We start from the raw sequence: 23,887 nt of genomic DNA on the forward strand, positions 1-23,887 counted from the left end.
ACGTGGTTAGTGAACTAATTCCGTTTTTTCCGATTCTCACCTACTAGTCGTGGTTCCGTCGAAAGCTTTCCAGTGTTGATCGGCGTCATACATAGGTTCTCCAGGCGAAGAGCAACCGACCGAGAAATAGCCCTCTCATCGATGCTCTAGTATTCGGACGGCCAACACTTGAAGAACAGCACCATCGGTGTTACCAAATCGACATTCCGGAAGAAGAGCAGCTGATATCCACAAAAAAGTCCTCTGGTAGTCCCCGGGCGGCGTTTCAAGCAGCAGGAGAAGCACCCCCGGTGCTATTGAATCGGCGTTCCGGACAATGAGCAGCCGGAGACCAAATCAGCACCATTGTAGCCATCCAATCGGCTGCCCAGGCGGAAGACGGCCAAAGAGCGAGGCAGAGGTACCTGTAGTGCTATCAAGCCAGCGCTCCAGGCGAAGGGCGGCTGATTATCGAAGGCAGAGGCACCAAAAGTGCCATCCAATCGGCGCTCCGGGTGAAGAGCGGCCGACACCAAACTAGCAGCACCAGCGGTGCAAACCAATCGGCGCTCCGAACGAAGAGCAGCCGAATTCAGGAAGCAGCAGTCCCAAGCGAGGCGAGGGCGCTGTAGTGCTACCAAATTGGCGCCCAGACGTAGGGCGGCCGACAATCGAAGCAGAGGTAGGACCTGTAGCGCCACAAATCAGAGCTCCGGGCGTATGGCGACCGACTATCGAAGTGCCATTCAAATTGGCGCCCCTGCCAAAAGGAGGTCGACTATCGAGGCTAAAGCTCCAACAGGGAAACCAAATCGGTGCTCTAGGCGTAGAACGGCTGCAAGAGCGGCCGAAATCAAGCTGGAAGCACCAACAGTGTTCCTGTTATCGGGGCAAACAGAGTACAAATGCGGGGCAGGCAAAACCCGAGGAAGAGAAGGTCCCTCCACCGAGCACCTAACAGGCACAGCCGTAAGTACACGCTAATCGGGGAAGTGTGGGTGTGCTAAAAGCCAAAAATATTCTAAATAAACTTTCAATATAAGCCCAATATCAACCAAATTGGCTGTTTTATTTATGTGGCTTTGACCATGGATCCGCTCTCTCAATAATATCCAACACATAAGAGCCCCCTTAATGAAACAAATAGGTAGCGCGAACTAAAAAGTATAAATCCAGCCATTGTCGCCAATTGTCTATCCAGGACCCTTAGTCCAGAAAACTTGTTACCTTGTAAATGAACATTCAAATGTATACTTACGTTCATAGCGTAAAAATGTCTCTAAGCGAAAAAAAAACTAAACATATCATGTTGAATCACTCTGAACAACATTCCTGTTAACTCTAGTGAGCTCTCGTTAACATTTGAAGCAAACGGAAAACTAATTTACAACGCGATTCGTTCATTATCAATATCTTACTTACCTCGCTGACAGCAGAATGATTTGTTTCATAAAATGTCAAACAATGATCTATACAATTAGATAAATTTTTACTATACACATATCAACAGAAACACTAGCCTCGACCAATCTGGGGCCGAGAATATATCACATTTTGGTATTCACAACAAATCGACTATCGGGATGCTTCTTAGATATCCCCATAACCCTCCGGCTCATCATGATGAGCCTCCGGATGGCTTCCAACCTTGGCATAGGCTTCGACTAGCTCATGAGGCAGCGGAGGAGGAACTGGGATGTGGGATCCCTTAACCTGGAATCCATTCTCATCGGCAATATAGCTAACCGACACCGGAACTCCATGAGGATCAACGTACGAGTACGATCCATGAGCAACGTTTATTTCGTGATCCTTCGAGCCCAAATTCTTCACGTGGCCTTCCTCTTGGACCTGGATTCCGTTAGCCGATTCGTACGAGTACCGGAATTTGCCGTCATTGCTCTGCACCAGCTCACTGTGCACAATCGGAATGTGCTTGTGCTCCACCTGGTGGTAATCCCCGAGGGCAGCGGCCAGTGCCAACATGGCGGACAACGCAATCAGCTGTTGATGATGAACCGGGAATGAACAGATAAATACGTTAAGTGTTAACCCATTGATCCAGATTAGCTCACTGCACACACACATAATCTATCACAGGTGAGAGATTATCAATTAACTCGGCTGAAGTGCCGAATCACTTACCAGCTTCAACATGTTTTCTTTGGATCGATTTTCAAGAAAACTCCTAATTATACAAGCTAATAATCCGATTGTTGGAAGAGCACTGATAGACACTGGCCGGCCACCGTTGGCTATTTATACCGAGGTCTTGAGGTATCTGGCCAGTGGCCAACGTTGGTGCCATACCCTCTCTGCTGGGACGCGATTTGCACCCCAAGAAAAGATACAGTAAAAAAAACACAACCCCAAACGAAGAAGGTGCATTTCGCTTTTTTCCCTATCAATTCTTTCTCCATCTCTGCGCCATATGAATGAATCAACAGATCGAGCCTTTTCTTTCAATAATAGGCTGCTGCTGCTGCATTATTGACGCGAAGACGATCGAAACAGCTGAGCTGCAATTAGAGGAAATGACCAACGCTTTGGGTATGATTGAATTATAACAAGTTTAGTGTAGCTTGCTGCCTCATCTACCATCATCTTCAAGGTTTTTTTTCTCTGTTCGTATGCAAAGTTAGCGCAAATTAGATAAATAGATTAAATATTTGGGCTGGGGTCACCGTTGAAGCGATTGCATAAACGATTTAGGTAAAGATATATTGGTACCTACAGGGCAAAATTGCGTCAAGAAATCAACGTATGATATGTGTTGGTTTCTGCCTATTCCGCTGTTGTTATCTGTGATTTAATAATAATGCTATCACAAATAATAGCATTGCTTATTAAAGCGCGCTTACAATAAATATAATGATTGAAACTTCCTACATATGTATGTACATGTATTACCTCAAGGATTGATACGACGCCAAACGTATATCTACGAATGTCTAAATAAATTAATAAATCAGCTATTTTTTTAGAACATTTAGGATGCTTTGCAGATTTTCTGTTATTTCGGCAACCTTGGTAGGGGTATATAGTAATTCTATCTATTCCCTCACATTGCTCGATATTAGGAAATGAAAGGGCAGATTCCCTTGCAAAGTTAGGTGCGATGGAACGCAGCATTTAACCAGCGTGAAATCGTCTTCAACTATTTAATGCTAATTCTTGGCTCAGAGAAACTCTATTGTCCACTGGCAGCGCAGATGGGACGTGGATGAGTTGGTTCGGTGGCTCCACTAGATTATCCCAAGGGTATGCCTTAAGCCCTGATTTAATAGATTGAACCTGAGTCGAGACTTTATTCGTAAATTTTCCCGTCTTATGTCCAATCATTATTCCTTGGACGCGGTACTCTATCGTATAAATATTTCTGGCAGCAATTTGTGTGGCTGTGGCCAAGGTTACCGTGACATCGAGCATATCGTTTGGTCATGTGAGGCCCACCTGGCCGCTAGAGCGAATTGAGTAGACTCCCTTCGGGCCCGAGGAAAACTATCCTGCACCCCAGTAACAGATGTACTAGCTGCGATAGACATTGATTACATGTTCGAAACAAGCCGCAGTCCGTGGCGTAGAGGATAGCCTTCAAGTCTTCTAGGCCAACGGGCATGAGATCGAATCCCGGTCACAGTATACATAGTACACTTTCTGTTGGTTGATGGTTTCAGCATTTGTAAAATGCTAGCCATCATATCTTCGAAAGGTGTACGCTTAGAGTTAAGAAAAAGGAATTTCTTCAAGAAAACATCAAGTTTCATTGAGATCCTGTATGTGTTTGTGTTCGTTTGAAAAAAAATTAAAATAAAATAAAGGTTTTTTAAAGCTATTGATTTTAAATTCTTTTCATTTTCATATTTCCCTATCTATTTCCTGTTCTTTTTAAAAAGTGAAAAAGTGATAAAGTGATGTAGAGCTAAGCAAACAATTGTAAACATACACAACGCGGTTGGCTCCTTGCCTTAAAGCCTCAAGGTATAAGCCGTTTCAAATAAAGAAATTACAAAAAAAGAACGATGATATTTAACCTTAAGCAAACAATATTTTAAACCACACGGTCGGGCAATCCAGGACGATTTTTTGAAAAATTTGTTTAAAAAAAAGGCAAACTTGATCGAAATCTAGGCCAACACATATACAAGAGGAAAGTAAAAGAAAACAATTTGAAAATTATTGTTTTCATTGAAACACAGCAGTAGTTTTTTTTTTTTTAAATATGTCTTTATTTGTATCAATTCATCATTACATTTATATTACATTATTTCATTAAATTAGGTGTTCAGCTCAATAATGAACTGTTCAGAGCCCTATAGTTAACTAGATATTAAAAATTTATTTGTAAGAATTAAATTTGCTTAGCGCAATTAAGTATTTAATGTAGGAGAACATCCTGTAATGGCAAAAATATTTTAAACTTAAAACTAAACACTATCCTAAAATTAAACTAGTTATAAAGAGAACGAATCTCTGCGATGGAAGACTGCATCGATTTTCCTCTGAAGTTAGAGATGATTTTGTTGGTCATCTCTTCGATCGATTCAATGCCCGCAATCCGATGAAGATCTTCGGTGCTGTGCCAAGGTGGAAGCCGCAAAATCATTTTCAGAACCTTGTTCTGAATCCTCTGGATGGCTTTCTTCCTCGTCGCGCAGCAGCTAGACCAAATCGGAACTGCATACATTATCGCTGGTCGAAACACCTGTTTGTAGATTAGCATCTTATTTCGCAGACACAACCTAGATTTCCTGTTGATGAGAGAATAAAGAGATTTAGTATATTTATTACACTTAGATTGAATATCTTCAATGTGATTTTTAAAAGTAAGATTCCGATCAAGTGTAAGTCCCAAGTACTTCACGTGATCAGACCATTCTAATGAAACCCCATTAAAAGTTATGGAATGATTTTCATTAGGTTTTAAAAAATTTGCTCTTGGCTTATGGGGAAATAAAATAAGTTGAGTTTTGGAAGCGTTAGGAGAAATTTTCCACATTTTCAAGTAATTCAAAAAGGAATTTAAATTTTGTTGCAATCTACTGCGTACCACCCGTAAATTTCGACCTTTGGCTGAAAGCAAAGTATCATCAGCAAATAATCTTCTACCTTTTCCTTCTGGTACATCAGGAAGATCAGAAGTAAAAATATTGTATAAAATTGGCCCAAGTATACTACCCTGAGGGACACCAGCTCTAATGGGTGTCCTTTCAGAGCATGAATTTTGATAGCTTACTTGTAAGGTTCGGCTAGTCAAATAATTTTGAATAATTTTGGTGAGATATACAGGAAAATCAAATCGAGCTAATTTAGCTACTAAACCTTTGTGCCAAACACTGTCAAAAGCTTTTTCAATATCAAGAAGAGCAACACCAGTTGAATAACCTTCAGATTTGCTAGCGTTAATCATATTAGTTACACTCAAAAGTTGATGTGTAGTAGAATGTCCATGACGAAAACCAAATTGTTCATCGGGGAAAATCGAATTCTGATTAATGTGAATCATTATTTTATTCAAAATAACTCTCTCAAATGGTTTGCTTAAAGAAGGAAGCAAACTAATTGGTCGATAACTTGAAGGCTCTGAAGCACTTTTTCCAGGTTTTAAAATTGGAGTTACTTTGGCATTTTTCCATTTATTGGGAAAATAAGCCAAGTGAAAACATTTATTGAAGATTTTAACTAAAAAATTTAAAGTGCTTTCAGGCAACTTTTTAATAAGAATATAGAAAATCCCATCTTCCCCTGGGGCTTTCATATTTTTAAATTTTTTGCAAATCAATTTAAGTTCATCAATATTTGTCTCACAAGAACTTTCAAATACATTTTGTTTAGAAAGAATATCATCAAATTCAAGGGAAATTTGAGCATCAATTGGACTTACAACGTTTAAATTAAAATCATGAGCAGACTCAAATTGTTGGGCCAATTTTTGAGCTTTTTCTGCATTAGTTAAAAGAAGTTTATCCCCGTCTTTCAAAGTAGGAATTGGCTTCTGGGGTTTTTTCAGAATTTTAGTTAATTTCCAAAATGGCTTTGAGTAGGGTTTTATGTCCTCTACTGCTTTGGCAAAATTTTCATTACGAATGAAATTTAAACGACGTTTGATCTCTTTTTGAAGGTCGCAATAAATTAATTTCAAATAAGGATCCCTAGTACGTTGATATTGGCGTCGACGAATGTTTTTCAGTCGTATCAAAAACTGAAGATCATCATCAATTAAAGGTTGATTAAATTTATGTTTAACTTTGGGTATTGAAGCGGCTTTAGCATTGACTATTGAAGTTGTCAAATTTTCTACAGCCAAATCAATATCTTCTATTGAATTCAGTGGAACGTTTACATCCAAATTACGTTCAATAAAATTACTATATCGCTCCCAGTCAGCTTTTTGAAAGTTAAAAGTTGATTTTAAAGGGTTTTCAATGGGACTTTGGGATAAAGAAAAAGTTACTGGAAGGTGGTCTGAATCGAGGTCCGCATGAGTAACTAATTGACTACAATGCTCGCCTAAATCCGTTAGAACCAAATCAATTGTAGAAGGATTTCTAATCGAAGAGAAACAAGTATGCCCATTAGGATATTCAACAGTATAATAACCTGCAGAGCAGTCATTAAATAAAATATTCCCATTTGAATTTGATGAAATATTATTCCAAGATCGGTGTTTTGCATTAAAGTCACCAATAACAAAAAATTTAGATTTATTTCTGGTGAGTTTTTGTAAATCTCCCTTCAAAAAATTTTTCTGTTCACCACTGCATTGAAAAGGCAAATATGCGGCAATAATTATAATTTTCCCCATAGAAGTTTCTAATTCAATTCCAATTGTTTCTAAGACTTTTGTATTGAAAGAAGGAAGAAGTCTAAATTTGAGACGACTATTGATGACAATAGCTACACCCCCACCTTGTCGATCAAGTCGATCATTTCGTAAAATTTTAAAGAAAGCATTGCTTTTCAAGTTATTGTCTGGCTTTAAAAAAGTTTCAGTGATGGCAGCAATATGTATGTTTTGAGTTTTCAAAAATAAAAAGAATTCATCTTGGTTAGCCAGCAAAGATCTAGCATTCCAATTCATAATATTTAAACATCTATTTGGATCCATGAGGGAATCGTAAAGTCATAATAATTTTGTTAGCATAATTAAAAGAAGTTTGGAAAGCTTCAAACATTGAATTTGCTTTCAACATAAGTTGCATCATTTCCATTAAATTTTGATGCAAAAATTTTAATTTTTCCTCAGTAATCTCACCCAAATCAACAAAATTGTTAGGATCAGAAAATGAAGGAGAAGAACAAGTATTTGAATTTCGGGGATTTTCCCAAGCCTTCGCATGAACGTTGAGACTTGGTTTTTTCCCATTTTTATTAGTTAAACCTGAAGAGGGAAACCCATTTTCAACCACCTCTGAGAACGATAAACAACGAGTCTGGGGCGCAAAATCAGCCCAGGTAACATTAAAATCACTTCGGGTATTACCCAGCCGTGATTCCAATGTAGACCGAGGCTGACTGCGAACAGGCAGGTTGTTTGCCGGTCTGACGTGTGTAGACGAAAAAGAGGAAGGAGGAGAAGAAACTTTTCTGGAAACTTTGGGGTTTTTCCTAGAAGCAACAATTTTTGCCCTAACGGGACAATCTAGAGAATTCGAGGAATGATTACCTGCGCAATTCGCACACTTAAAAAATTCTGTTTTTGGCTTATCACCACCAAAAAGGCATTTAGATTTTTCATGATCAAATGAGCCGCAAAACATGCATCTGGCATTCATTCTACAATTTTTAGTGCCATGACAAAAAGCTTGACAACGACGACATTGCGTAATATTTTGAAGGAAATTGGTTGAAGATTTTCGAAAAGGTTCGAATTTGACTCGACAATGAAACATAAGACGAGCCTTTTCAAGAATTTGCAAATTATTAACTTGATCCTTTTTAAAATGGATCAAATAAAGCTCAGGAGCAAAACCAACACTACTGATATGATTCGTGTTGGTTCTTTTCCTCATTTGAATTACTTGAGTCGGAGAAAAACCTAACAAAGAATTTAATTCAGTTGTGATCTCATCCGGTGTCTGATCGCCGGTGAGACCACGAAGTACAACTTTAAAAGGACGATCACTTCTAGAATCGTACGTAAAAAATTGGTGTTTTTTATTATTCAAATAATTTAAAATTTTTTGAAAATCATTAAAAGATTCCGCCAAAATACGAGCAGTTCCCCTTCGACCGATCTGAAAAGAAATCTTCACATCCTTGACGGAAGTGACGATTTCTTTTCGAAAGGCATTGAAATCAGGAATCGTGACCGTAATTGGTGGAACCTTTTCGTTTTTAAGAGTATAAGAAGAAGAAGGTTTCTTAGTACTCTTATCAGAATTAAATATGAATATTTCCTCATCACCGATGTTATGAAGGACATCGAATGAATTGGAAATTTCAACTTTTTTGGGCGATGGACCTGAATTAGGTTCGGCAATCCGTTTTCTTCCGGCCCTTGAGCCGGCCGATGACTTCCCCATGCTGGAAAGAAAAGAGAAAAATATGAATAGAAGAAAATAGAAATAATTTTAGCACTGAAAAGTGCTGATTGAAAACAGGTAAGGAAAAAATAAATAATGTAAAAATGTTCCTGCAGGTACACAGCAACGATACGATGCTCCGGCGTACGTGTTGACGGCTCAACGGTACAGATGGAAGTGAAACACAGCAGTAGTGTTAAAATCGTATCTAAGGATGAAACAAAAATTTAAGTTAATTTTGCAATTTTTTAAAATCGTTTCTGAGCAAAAAATACAAAAATTTCAAAAAGAAATTTGGGTTTTTTATTTGACTAAGCAAATAATATGAAAAAAACGGTTGAAATCCGGAAAATTTTCAACCATATTTGGGAAACCCGGCAAGGTTTCAATTAGCTCGTTTTATTTATTGGATTTTTGGGCAAGCCTGGATATATCAAGAAAATCTGAGATAATCGAGAAATAAAGCATGAAGCTATCACTTATAGATACACGGATACACCTAAGATATTTTACTGAAACCATAAATTTTTGATGATTTTGTAGCTTTTTCAACATTTCTTTTGGATATTTTCATAAATTTCTAGCTGACCCGGTGTGCTTTGCTACACCTTCTAAAAATCAATGAATTGCGTGAAAAGATATTTTATTATAAATTAATTATCGATTTTTAAAATCAGATCCTTCAAATCAAATTACTATTGGAATACAAAGAAGATTAGATTCTCCGAAATGATTTTTTTTTTAAACTGGATCTGAAATTGTTTTTCACTAATGGTTTTAAATTTGATATTAGGAACTTGTTATTATGTTCCTTTCTCCTCTGCAATGTGGGAAGGATTCGCGAACTGCAATAACAACATTTTTGGTTACCAAATAACCTTAGATTTTACATATGGCTTCATTTGCTTGATGATAAGTTTTCGAGATATACTTACTTTCCTTATTCCCGTTTCTCCTCTGGAAGAAGCAAAGGTCTTGAATCTTAAAAAAAACCTCTTATGTAAAAAATGATTTCTTTAGCTTGAAAAGTTTTAAAAACTATGGGATAAAACCTCCCCCATTCCCGGTTCTGTACTATATGGAATCTTTCTTTTAAATAAATAGAAACATTTTTCATACTCGAATACTTTTTGTTTCAAATTTAGTTCCATTTGTTGGATAAGTTCTCAAATTATTCCAAAAAATATGCGGAACTCCTTTTCCACTCTCTTATCCCTCACTTGAAGGTGAAAAGGGTTTTTTTAATAACCATAGAATGATTCCTCGTACCCTATTACTCTCCCCTGTAAAATTTGTTTAAATTTATTTGATGAGCTCTTAAATTTATCAAAACATACGTATGACACCTCACTTTTCTTTTCTATCCTGTAAGGGGAACCAAATCATCTTAGAAATATTTCTTATATTGAAATACCATCATGTCACCATCTACCGCCCAGACACCATTTACCGCCCAAAATCACCCTTTTGTTTGTATTTTGAAAAAACTGGGATGTTTTCTCCAAAAATAAGACCTGTGTTCTGTGTCGGCATCATTGTTCGATCATTTCACTGAAAAAACATCACTTAATTATGCCAACTATAGCCAGAAATTAAATGTTTAGTTTTTGGTTTCCGGTCAAATTGTTGAATTCGACTCCTGTTAGCGAACTAAGCATTACTGTACTCCTAGGGCAAAAAGGGTTTTTGTTTTCAAGATAGTACCTATTTGACCTAAAATCGACTTGAAACGATAGTTTTATTTTCGTAGAATAGATTTGCATCGAAAAATTTCCGATTTTTTCAATAGTTGTTTTTTTGAAGCGTTTAGTGATGGGCGGTAATTGGTGTTTAAAAAAAAGTGTGGGTTCCTAATGACCGGTCACGCACAATTTCTTTGTTTTTAACGCATGTATTGTGTCAAATGTGTAAATTATAAGAAGAATTTAGTTCGATTATGTTAGAAAATGATGTTTTATCGCTGAAAGTAACCGGTTACTTGAGGCTGTTTGCCTGGAATCATCATTTTGTCAGTCAACGCACTTTGTTACAATTTGTTAAAAATTTGCGGGAAAAATTTCACAAAATGTATTTTCTCAAGTTCCTCAAAATGCTTTTGACAGCTCGTTACATGGAAAATAATAAAAAGAACAGTTTCCGTGTTTTTAGATAGTTTTTCCTTAAGAAAACCTTATTGATACCCAAAAAAGTCGAGTGGGCGGTAATAGGGCCAGTTGAACACCTCAAAATTTAGTTAATTATTTTGAAAAGCGCACATTTTTCGCATTCCACTAAATTTTTAATTGAAAGTAGAGCAGTTTTGAGATGTATTGGAAAAGAAAGCGAATAAAAATCTGCCGTCGTTTTTTTTATTACACTTGTTTGAAGTTGAAAAACCGCTTAACTGGGCGGTAGATGGTGACATGATGGTACTTTCCCCAATTTGTTACCATCTCCTAGATTAGCACTCATGTTTTAAAAAAAAAGTGTATGAGAGCTACCCTTCCCTGAAAGGAGGAAGAAGCCTTAAACAATCATAGAAAAAAAATCTTCTCAAATATCCTCTGCTATATAATTTAAATGAGTTCTCGAGTAATCCAAAAATATTGTATGGCAACATCTCTCCTCCTTCCCCTCTTCCCGTGTTGGAGAGGGGGAAGGATCGCGAAACGTAAAAAAACATTTCTCGTACTCGAATATGAATCCATGATAAATTTCGTTTTTTATTCGATTAGTTCTCGATTAATGCATAAAAGGGATACTCCTCCCCCTTCTTATCCTCCCTGTGGACGGACAAATGGGTCTCAAACTTGACTCGTAGCCTTATACCTTCCTATGTGAAATTAAGATTCATTTGCATGATTAGCTATCGAAGAGGGTGAAGTTTTAAATAATCATAGAAAGCTTTCTCATATCCATATCACCAACCATGTTAAATTTGGATCCATTTGCTTGATTGGTTCTCGAGTTTTGCAAAAAATTGTATGGAAGGCCATTCTCCTTTTCTGTATCCACACTGGAAAGGCGGAAGAGTCTCAAACCATCTTTTAAATATTTTTCGTACCCATATACCATCGCATGCCAAATTTGGTTCCGTTTGCTTTATTTATTCTAGAATTGTGCGAAAAATTCTTCCTATAGGAAACTAGACAGACAGAAATCCATTTTTATATATGGCCGGGCTTCGACCGGACAGACCGGAGCGCCATTAGAAAATTTTAAAACAACAAAAATTGAACCGCATGCCATTCATATTGTCGATCAAAATATCGAATAGTATTGACTGATATGAAATCCTTGAATGATCAACTATTGATTCTGGTTAATAAACATCACACATTTCGTCTTTAGATGAAAATATTTGCACAAAAAGTTGAAGTGTCTCGAAAAAACTCCGGTGGCATTCAGTTCGGTCTGTTCGAATCCCGACCATACATAGATTTAAAATTATTTAAAAATTTTACAATTATGTTATTGTATAAATTTTAAAAATAAATAATTGGCCTATCCGGCCAAATACTTGGTTCAACTATTCGGTGAGCCGAATATTCGGCCTAATGGTGTTTGAGCGGCATTCGGCCGGCCAAATATTCGGTACATCTCTAATCAAAATATTTAAAAAAAAAAAAGTCCAAACATTTTATCACGGATTAAGATTGAGTCACTGATATTGATTTCCACTATTAATTTAAAAGATTTTATTTGAAACGGTTGGTATTGCAATAGTTCTCTTAAAGTTGCTTAAAAATTTGGATTATTGAATTTTGGCAGAAACATTAAATTTTCATCAAAATTTTGCAACTAAAAATTAAAGGTTTTTAGGGGCCGTTCACTAATTACGTAAACACGATTTTGGAAATTTTCAACCCTCCCTCCCCCCTGGTAAGACAAAGTAAGATTTTTCAAAACCCCCCCTTCCCCCCTAGTAAGATCTTAGGTATTTTATTCTTTGAGGAATTGACACGTTTTTTTTTCAAAAATAGCAAAAATATAAAAATGTGACATACTTGAAGCATGAAGCAAAGCGCTTTTTAAGTAAAATAAAAAAAAACTGTATTTTAAAAGTACAATCTATTTATACAAAACAACAGATGAAATGTAACGATTAAAGAAAACATTATTCAAGACGTACCATGTTTGCGGTAACAATTATTTTCAATAAATTTTCACAATCGAATAAACAATATAAAATCTTAATTCCGATTTAAAAAAAAAAAGAAAAATCAAGTAAGCACAAGGTACCGTAAAAAATTATTATGTTTTTTATCTGCAAATCATAAACATTTTTTTAAAAATATCACTCTATACTACTAGCATTGGGGCAAGAATGATTAACGACAATCACGTTGTCAACTAACCTAAAAGCTCAGACTCATTCAGCGGTAAGCGATAAAGTTTTAGGACTTTTTTGGTAAATCGTTTTTAAAATTTAGAGTTGGTAGTGTCTATCACTGTCTGTCTAGAAATTCATTATTTAAAGCTCCTTATATTGCTTTTTAAAGATCTTTTCTGGATGAAGTCATTTTCGAAATATGATGGATTCAAATCGTGGTGTCACAATGCGCCATTTTCCATTTTGTTTCTATAAATTTCTTAATTAAAACGATTCTTAAGATGGAAAGCGAAAAGCGACGATCTTTTAAAGTAATATGATTTTGTGTTTTTGATGGCAAGTTGGTTTGAATTGGTTCTCTATAAATTTTATAGAACCTGCATTTTTTTTTATTAAATAATTAAAGAAATTAAAAGATAGATAACATATCATTAAAATTAACGAACAAACAGGTAGTGAGTAAAAAAAAACCTGAGTAATATTGTTTATTGTTTATTGTTTATAAAAAAATACCATCTGACGTAAGTGTCTTAATGGTTTACTTAAATCTAGGTCTATCTAAACTTAAATTTTGAGATTTCTAGCTGTTTCTTAACTGGTCACTTATGTTAGATTCGATCAAGCGTTTAAATGTTGCAGTTGAGACATTAAAGTCAAAGAGAGCATAATGGCGTAAGAAGCTAATTTTTGCGGAGCGTAAGGGGTCGTTGCTGCCATAGCGTGTATTTCTCGATTCCAGTGAAAGCCAGTCACGTCAATATGGTTTCGTTTGGCTGTGGCTGTGATGAATTTTTAATGTAACATTTCTTACGTAAGATTTTTGAAAACCCCCCCTACCCCTCTTGTAAGAGATTGTAAGCAAATGTGATACCATCCCCCCCCCCCCCCCCCCCCTATGTGCTGACGTAATTAGTGAACAGCCCCTTAAACTTGGAAATAAAAGACTAATATTTATATCTTACTTACTCACAACTAACATTTTATCACTCTAGATTAAATTCAATTAATGGAGTAATTTGTCAATTTTTGTATTATGAATATGTTAAAACCATTTAAACACATTTCCAGCTTAAATGTTAAGCAAAAAAACTATGTATGTATGTATGTATGTAGTTAAACCCCCCAGTGGCTGATAGGTCTTTCGACCCGAGTCGGTACGGGAAGTCTCGATCACACATTCAAAATAGTAGGTTTAGCAATTTAAATGTTCATGCTTCCAACTTGATGTCTTCATTAAGTAGCATCCAAGGACACAACCTCTCCTTTCATTCATCCGTTTTTGGGAAGAAGGATACAAATTTCAATCAGGTGAACAGGGAGTAACTTATCCATACACGCTGGGCCATATTGATTCATAAATGCTTGAAAAATAACCATAATGGCAGTTTTGTGGATCAAGTCGTTTTATGAGTTTTCAGTGAAAACTCATAAAATGAGATTTCGTGGAGAACTTGGATTATGGTTATTTTTCAAGCATGGTTCAAAAAATGAAAATAAGCAGAAATTGATGGTATTGGCATACAATAAGATAAATTAAAAAGAAGATGACCATAATGAATGTATAATGACAGAATTGAATCTGTGGGTTTTTTATAAGAACTTTTGTTGAAAATTTATTTACTACGATGCAAATAACAGGTTTTTTCATATTGCATTTGTTCTGATTGCTTTAACCGTAATTTCCACTGTTGGATACTTGCAATATTGATACACCTGTGTTACATTTGCTGGGACGAACTGCTGGACCAGTAATAGGATCGGTCTCTATGATTTTAAGTGATGCACTCTCTTTCTGCTATGATAAAAAACACAAAAAAAATGTTTTTATGACATATACGATGGAACAAAGGAAGTGCATCGAATTGAGATAATGTAAAATTTAGCCTTACCTAATGATGCCAAAGCATACTAGTTCAAAATCCATTTTCATCCTTCTTTGTAAGTATCCGTATAGCTTCCGGTATTCATATGAACTGTAGCAATTTTATGTTGTGCAATTCAGAACCAGCTTCACCATCAGAACTACTCGCAGCGGACTTCGTCACATTCGCATCGCATTGGTCTAAATACTGCCTAAACCTGCAACCTGGCAACAAAATACAACATTCATTGTTCAATATGAAACTAATAATTGATATTTTTTTTTCACAATCACCATTAACTTATATCTTTACCTCTAAGTAATGTCTCAGGTATTTTACAAATTTGTATCCAAAGGAGCTGAGTTGGAAATCTTCCTCCTCGTGAACTGAGGCCCGAATAGCAAACTTCCGGACTAGACAAACTCAGCATATTCAGGATTCTACACGCGAATGATCACAGTGAACAGTCTCTGTAAATGGTATCTGTTACTTCCGCCTTATCCGTTGCCCCGAAGTTAATTGGAGCCGCCAAGTGGATCTTCACTATTTGCTTCGAATATTGCTTCAGAAAAACCTTTTATCGTAGATCAACTTAACCAATGTAATGGAAACATCCAACTGATGAGAATTCGTTCCATTGTTGAAAGCAACCTCCGCCAGAAAACCCGGCTGTATATTATTTTCGTCATTTTACCTGGACTCCCGTTGTATATGACTGGAAGAAAATTGAAGATGTGGATCGTAAATATCGCAAAAGAACAAAAATAATGTTATTGTTGGTAGGTTATTTACCTTTGGTTTTGGTTTACAGCACTAAATTGCGGAATTTTGGAAAATAAAATGGACTGAGAAAAACAAACAATGGCGGAACGAATCATTCGTTTGTTATTGAAAATTTAACCATTTTTGTGGTTCTTAAACAAGAACTTTGAATATGGTTATAATTTAATAGTTATTCCGGTTGAAAAATAACGATTATCGAAGTTTTTGAAAAAAACCCATAAAACGGTTAAAAAAACTCGAAAATGGTTATAAAAAAATGAGCGTGTAAGGCTTGCCCATGGATCTGATTTCCGTGACCCGAAACACTCTCAGCACATTAAGTTCACAAAATTCCAATGGTAAATCAAGCTCTATGCAATCCTGTTGTTAAATCCGGTTCACTTCATTCTGCCAATATTTGTCAAAAAGAACTTTGTAGAGACGACTGCAGTCTGGAATCGCTGGGCCCAACCCGGTCTGGAGATCAAAACTACGCTCCACTAGACTTGCTCACTCGCACTAAAACATTTCAGAAAGAGCTGCATCGTTATTCGAGGGCCTAAACAGGTTCCAGCTTCTCTATTAGTGGAAACTGCCCTGTGTAATTACTTTACAAATTACTGAATAACATAAACAAAATACACTTTTCCGACTACGATTTCGACACACGTGGAAAAAATACGTGCATTTCTGTCAACGCCTACTTCATTCTAAATATTAAGCAAAAAAACTAATACAGAAAACATAAACAGAAGTCTTAGTTCAAATACAGAAAAATACCGATTTTTCCATGAGGCCGATACAGATTATTTAATAAACCATCTGGCAACCCTGTGACCTAGTTAAGCGTGTAGGAGAACAGAGTGTGGAGGCCAAGGATAAACCATGAGCTCGCGCGACTCTACGGCGAACACAGTATTCAGAAGTGGCTAAAGCTGGACGGATACGCTCGGCCGAAACATGTTATAAGAATTAGCCAAAGTGCAGCGTGATCTGGCGAATGTATGATGTCCAAGAAATAGGAAAGCGATTGCCATGGGCTGGATTTTAGGAATTCTGTGCAGCAAGTTGACATATTCATAGCAAGTTGAAGCGGAAAACTATGAAAATGAATTAAGTGTTCACATCACGTGAAGGACACCCGTCTCTCGATTTTTTTTGTAAATTCTAAACCCGTCGCTCGAATTTGTCGAAAGTCATTCAGTTACCTTTTTTTCCGGGAATTTAACATTTTGATGTCATTCTTCCCCACGTCCATTAAGTTACCACGAAAATGGTAGACTGACCCAGAAACCGCAGAAGGTCGGTGCTCAGAAGCACAGCGGTGGTCGTCGACCTCTGATCGTCAGGCAACAGCTTCAGGGGGTGCTAAAATCCCAGCCTGCACCCAACATTATTACTGATCGCTTTAATCACGGACGAATTTTCGATCAACTACTCATAAAACTAGCATTACGTGAGCATGATGACTCATTATCCCTAAGAGTCATCAACAAAACTTCCAAACAGCTCTCGTCGTCTACCAGATACAGGATCGCTGCATTCGGTGAGTTCATTCTAATTGGATCGCTTTCCTGATCGAGCAAGAAGTCATCCATAACCGAAACCCATATCGATTAAATTGAATTATGCCAGCAGATAAACATGTGTAGCTCTGTCAGTGTGATGTAGATCAGTAGAAGTGATGATAAATTTTCATTAACTTCATTTCAGAGAACTCTTAGGTTAATCTAAACATTAGCGGGTGTACGGAATCAAATTACGCCACACAAAAATATTAGGCAAAATTCACCCGTTCAACTATAATCACCTTCAAACTTTCAGGGAGTAGAATAAAACATGTTATGAATAGTTTCCCATGTTGGTTTTATTCAATTTCAATTCCATATCCCTTCTTCTTTAAACTACTCATAAGGTCCGGTAGAACATTTGGACCAACTTTTTTTTTGCGTGGCTACAATGTTTTCATTTCTTCCTCCGATTTCACTTCCTTAGGATGCTTCCGAAGTGTCTGCTTCATGATGGCACAGTCAGTACTTTTCAATTGGCCGCAGTTCCGGTGTGTTCGGGGGATTGAGATGCTTCGACACGAAATTGATCTCCTTAGCCTTGTACAACTCCAAAACCTCTTTCTAGTAACGGGTGAGAATGTTTTCAATACCTTTCAGTAACTCAAATAAAGAGCGTAAAATTTTCTTTCTCCAAGAAAATTGCTCTTTGGGCTCCCTAGAAACAGTGGGCGTGTTTGGTTTTGCTAGTTTGAATTTAGTCAAAGCAAAGATGGCGTCGAAACAGCACAGTTCACGGTGGCACATTTTATGGATGAAAATTTACCTGTCAGTACGGTATATCGTATCCTGGGTTCCCTGAACGTAGAGCGGAAGATCGGAAGTGGTCGTCCGGTGACGATAATGACGAAGCAGAGGAAGACATCATTAAAGAAGCTGTTTGACAACAAGGACGCAACCAGCCTGCGTGACGCCGGTCGGAATTATGGCTGCTCCCACGTATTGATCCATCGTACCCTCAAGATGGAAGGAATCGTCTGCAGGAAGAAGACGAGGTCGCCAGAGTACACGGAGGAGCAGATTGAGACGGTTAAATAACAGTGTCGGTGGATGACCAAAGAATACCGCGGAACGTCATTCGTTCTGGATGACGAAAGCTATTTTCCGCTCTCCAAAACGCATATTCCAGGAAATGTGTAACCTAAGGTTAAATCACTACCCAGCACTGATAAGACTCCCCCAATTCTTGCCTCAGGGTCGGCTTTTCGAATTCAAGACTAAAGGAAACACTAAATAATTAAGCTTCGAGCTTTGCTCGCCCACTTTATTCCCCCCTAATTGGTGATATTGGCACTTGTCGACAGATCAATACTTTTCCCCAGATAGCAGTAAGTATCTCCTACCTCAGTCGTCTGCTTCCGGATCCTTTCGCTCCGCGCGCACCTCCTCCTTGTGATGTTCCGGAGATGCAGCAACTCGTCGTGCTGCGTAATGAGCCTACTATGCGGGTTAAATGGGTTCGAACGCCTCGTAGCTCGCAGCGCGTAGTTGTTGCCTCACGATCCCGAAGTGCAGGGTGCCGCCTGCCGTGTTGGATGGTAAGCAGCCCTCACACGTCCGCTGGTTATGACGGTAGTTGGCGACGCCCTTCGATGGCAATCACGGTTCCGGGCACGTCGCGGGCGCAAGGCAGAATTTGCGCTCAGGAATGCTGCTTCGGGTACTCCTACTGGACTTTCCAAGGGTAAAATACGGGGTCCTGGGAGTTCTCTACACACACACAATTGTTGTTTTCTCGCTAACTCACTACGGTCACCGTATCTTCCAAGGTTTTTTAAAATGGACACTTGGCCTTTAGAACGAACGATACTTTGGCGCTTTTCTTGCCGTAGTATTCGCTCCGAGTTGCGACGAAGAATCCCCCTATTGTTAAAGGTCCATGGCTCCGTATCCGATCGTTGACCTCTCATGCTCCTCTATCCCTTCATACGGTTTCCCCTCAGCAGCTCAGCATCATGTGCTGCCATCTGTTGAAGCGTACCAACATCTCCAGACGTTTATGTTGGTTGGCTGCGTCCTAGGTTTTCTTTCGGGGTTCAAAGCAGGTCCGCTCTACTCTACACTTAATCACCAGCACTTCCTTGACATTTACATTTACGCGATAAATTTTGACAATCTTGGATAGAAACTTTCCCATGGTTACAAATGATAATTATACTAATAACTCAACAAACTCGCCCCAGTGCCGCCCAATAGAGGATTTCTTTGGCTCACTCAGTGCCTTATTTAGTATATAAAAACAATTGGAGGGCCAAGGACACGAAGCAACTGACTACAAGAATCCGGAATTGTATCCGGAAAATGAAGTGCCGTACAACGTTCTTGTGAGAGCATCGCGACAAAGTTGCGTCGAACATCAGACCACGGCCCTTACTCAAACATTCCCTGACATTATTTTGAAGAAAATACATTATGTTATTAATAAAAAAATACTGAAATCGATGAAAAAAAAATAACAATTTTTTTTATATGTGATTGAAAAAAATCTCATTTTTTATTTAACACTCGTTAATGACATGAGGCTAAATCCAGCCAGAAACTCGTAAAACCATCGTGTGACCTCAGAAGAGGATGTAGGTAGACGCTTTTGGAGACATTCCTTTAGGTACACCTGCTCATTGACCGTTCCAGTTGTTAAGAATGGGGTGCTCCGCTTTCCACACGAGCAAATTGCTTGCCAAATCATGTATTGTTTGGCAAACTTTGACATCTTCTGTTTTTTAACGTCCTCAGGGACATCGAACTTATGACGAGCGGTGAAAAAACTGGAGCCCTGGAAGCTGCCGGTAGTCTGCTTTTACATACGTCGCATCTTCCATAACGAGGCAATGTGGTTTCGTCAACATCAGGGTGTAGAGCTTCCGTGCACGTGTTTTACCTACCGTATTCTGTCGTTCATCACGATTAGGCGCCTTTTGGACTTTGTACGTGTGTAGTCCTTCACATTTTTTCGTACTTGCACGAAACTTTTGGTTAGATTCAGTTCACATCTGCTAGTGAAACTGAAACAGCGTAAACAAATATACATTGAACTAATTTCATCCAAAATTTCAATAGAAAATACTCAACAGGTAAAAAGCCATTTAAACATGGTGCAATTTGAATTCGTACACCCTCTAATGTTTAATTAAACACGCTACATAGAGGAAACTTGTTTTTTTTTTTCAATTGATTAAGAGTTTTTCCATACTGAGGCATTCTGACGATGAACCTGAGGTTTCGTGAGCAACAAAGCTGTCATTTACTGTTGGGGAATGGGACATTATCCCAGTGATACATGCATACATGGATCTTGAACGAATCTAGGATTTTAATCTTGCACACACTGATGTAAAAGAAAAATAGAACTTTGATTTTTTTAATATCACATGTATTGGTTTCTTCTTTTGATAGTTTGTTGATGTGTTCGAAAATTATCACAATAATTTGAAATGTGTACAATTATAGAAAAATGAAATTTGATAAGTTCAAGTGGGTTAAAAGTAACGCTTTAAAGTTTTCGTATCTAGTGGCATCTTTTTGAAAAATACAGACTAACTTATTAACATAGAGCTGTATGTTAAAATTTTTAAAATTGAAGATCCTAGGAGTAAAATTTCTAGCTTAAAGATATTTGTATGACGATTCCGGTTTGAACAGATGTGGTTGTGGCTGGTGTTGGTAGTGATGTGGCTGCTGATGATGATGATGATCGTCGTCATGGCTCTTCGGGTGACTTCCAGCCTTAGCGTAGGCTTCGACCAGAGGCTTTGGTAGTGGTGGAGGCGTTGGGATGTGAGAACCTTCGGCGTGGAATCCGTTCTCATCGGCCGTGTAGCTTACGGAAACTGGAACACCATGAGGATCGACGTAGGAGTACGAGCCATGAACTACATTGGTTTCGTGATCCTTGTTGCCGGAGTTTTTCACAAAGCCCTGTTCCTTAACCGAGATCCCGTTGGCCGATTCGTAGCCATGCTTGAAGGACCCATCATGGCCGTGGTAAGATTCACTGTGCACGATCGGGATGTGTTTGTGCTCCTGATGATGATACTCAACGGCCATGGCAGCCACCAGCAGGGTCGATAGGACGATGAACTGTTCCAGGAAGAAAAATTATTGTTACAAAGTAACTAGTATACAAAGGGCCTCGAAGTCAACTTACAGATTTCATTTCGAAGTTCAACGCTAAGAATCAGGACACAAGATTGAAATTGAGATGTTCAAGCCTGACTGATTCTATTCGGATCAGATGCATTACTATTTATAATACAATGACCGAAATCGATTCGGCCACCACGAGCCAACTCATTAGCATCGATCAGTACTATTATTACTTCAAGTTTTGGAAACTTTGGAAACAGCAGCACTTCAACCGAGCATTTCAAACGTTACTTTTCTTGGATGACGTATGCCAATTTTATCGCCAATCAAAAGTATCGCTCGAAATGCAACAACGAACGAAAACGGCCAAACACTCGAGCCCAGAAGAAGAACATATAAAAATAAATTTAAAACTGCTAGGTGATCAACTCGTTTGGATAATTTTCTTCAGCTCGCTGTTGTTCGTTCAATGTACGCAAATTTTATCATTAAGCTTTTAGGTGTCGACGGCGCGGTTGGAGTTCTTCTATTTTAAACTTCAAACGAGAAGGTAAACAAACAAATTACTCCGCTCTCGTTATTTTCTTCGACCGCGCAATCATAACAAGCGATATGGCAATCAGATCGAAATGAGATGCACTTGCAACAGTGAACCGATCTTTGATGCAATTGTGAAGGCTATATCGATTGGTTTGGAATTTTTCTTTTTTTAAAGCTATGCATCTTTAATAAACATGGATTAGACCGACTCGTGGCTTTGAAAATATTGGTTCTTTAACGATTGAGCAGAATTCAGTGTCTCTAGATTCCAACCATTCATTAAATTATTGGAATGAAAAATTTCTGGTTGTAAAGTTTTTGGTATAATTTCCTGGTCGATTGAATTTGTATAATAATTTTAAGCAGTATGTATTAGGCAAAGAAGTAAGTGGAATAGAGGCTGAGAAGCGAAAAAGAAAAAGGGCCTGATTGTTTCTGAGAGAGTTAGCAGAGAGCGGCCGGGTGAAAAGTGATAAAAATGATTTAGATGCAGGTGGAAAAAGGGAAAAGTGCTAAATATAATTAGGGTGGCATTGGAAGCGTGATATAATAAGTTGGATCAGTCGCATGGGAAATAGTCCAAAGAAGATAAACAATGTGAGGTAAGGTAAAAAGAGTTTTGGCAGCAAGGTAAGATATCAAGTGTATTTGAAATTTCATTTTTTTTTTTGTGTTACTATATTTAGAATGATCAATCATCTGCCAACTACCCAGGTATATACACTGATGCCGGATACCTGATGAAAATCTATAAAAATTGTAAATTACATTTTTTTGTAAATTTTGGAATGGTTGTGGAAGTGATTGAAACATTCCTCCAAAATAAATACCAACATTGACACGAATTACATACAGCCACAACAGATATCACGAAGCCATGGTACCTGGTGTGGAAAATTCTGCATTAGAGACAAGCCGAATTTTCAATACGAAGAATGCAGAAGTGTTCATACTTTGGTAAAACTGCGGTGAATCCGTGCACCCATGGTGGATTACCTACATACATACAACATACATAATTTTAAGCAGTATGTATTAAAAATCTGGTAATATTGTGTGAGGTTATCAAGTCCATGTGGTTTAGATATTTTGATCGCTGTTCAGTAAAGGGCCAAGTGTCCCGAAATTGACAGGAGTCGAGAAACCGATGATGATAACTTATGACCCCGATACTCAAACCACAATACTCGAAGATTTTATGGGTTTTCTTCTAGTAAAATGTTTTCCGGAACCTATCGTAAAGTTCTGTCAATTCAACCGCGAAGGAAACAAGTTCAGAGCTATATGTTCTAGGTGTGTTAGCTCTAGACTAGTAATGGATTAAAGGAAAATATTTCCACTGTAAAAATATTTACTTTGTCGAAGGCGGCCGCGTTTATCTTATTGTAGAATTCAATAAGTTGCAGTGTTGTTTGTGGGGGTTAAGAAGTTCTTCTTGGTGAAGCACTTCACCAAGCCACGCTAACCAGGCGAACGACCGAGACCGTTCAACAAACCGCCACAAGAGCGGAGCGAAGAGATGTGAGCCGTAGTCTTAGAGCGAAGAGGCAAAGTGTGAGATAGAGCGAAGCGAAGATGAGCGCCGGACGGGGACAATGAACGGGAATCAGAGCCGGTAAAAATGAAAATGACCATTTACTCTGCAATTAGTTCGCGAACGCACAAAACCGGACCAACAAGCAACTGATATCATTCTCCTTTCAAAACTTTATAAAATTTTAACTGGGGTAATTTGTTTCACAAGATTCCTAACGAAACAGGAACCACCACCAGCAGATAATTCCTAAAGAAAAGGCCAATCTCGAGTCGCTATGAACTGGAACTTCAGGTAACCCTACGCCATTTTGCGCCTGCCCAAAAATTCCTTTATTCTTACCCTGAACCTTACCAGTACCCCGCTATTTCGGTTTGAGTTGAATCAACTAAACACCGCAGCGCTCTGCAACATCAACCAACCACCGTCGTACTGTGGTTCAAAAGGGCTAAAAGTGGAACTTTTTTCTTAGCGCCTCTGTCTTTTATCTTATCTCTTAAGTGTCTTCAGAACATGCTTCTTTAAACATGTTTCATAACTTGAAAGCATCAATATATATATATATATATATATATATATATATATATATATATATATATATATATATATATATATATATATATATATATATATATATATATATATATATATATATATATATATATATATATATATACCACAAAGTTGTAGATTACGTGAAAATATGAAACTTTATTTAATAC

General features: G+C 37.8%; 2 protein-coding genes across 2 annotated transcripts; both read right to left on the minus strand.

Moving 5' to 3' along the window:
- Positions 1-1,517: 1,517 nt before the first annotated feature.
- Positions 1,518-2,193, minus strand: LOC129757354 (cuticle protein CP14.6-like). The gene is made up of 2 exons (XM_055754556.1): positions 2,125-2,193; positions 1,518-1,983 (listed from the first exon to the last, which is right to left on the minus strand). Exons 1-2 carry the CDS (start codon positions 2,134-2,136, stop codon positions 1,570-1,572), a joined length of 426 nt encoding a protein of 141 aa, XP_055610531.1. The 5' UTR covers positions 2,137-2,193; the 3' UTR covers positions 1,518-1,569.
- Positions 2,194-20,611: 18,418 nt separating this feature from the next.
- Positions 20,612-21,206, minus strand: LOC129752254 (endocuticle structural glycoprotein SgAbd-2-like). Its single transcript, XM_055748039.1, has 2 exons — positions 21,153-21,206; positions 20,612-21,085 (listed from the first exon to the last, which is right to left on the minus strand). Exons 1-2 carry the CDS (start codon positions 21,159-21,161, stop codon positions 20,612-20,614), a joined length of 483 nt encoding a protein of 160 aa, XP_055604014.1. The 5' UTR covers positions 21,162-21,206.
- Positions 21,207-23,887: the final 2,681 nt, after the last annotated feature.

The sequence above is a fragment of the Uranotaenia lowii genome, chromosome 3, assembly GCF_029784155.1.
Source record: "Uranotaenia lowii strain MFRU-FL chromosome 3, ASM2978415v1, whole genome shotgun sequence".
NCBI classification, from domain to species: domain Eukaryota; kingdom Metazoa; phylum Arthropoda; class Insecta; order Diptera; family Culicidae; genus Uranotaenia; species Uranotaenia lowii.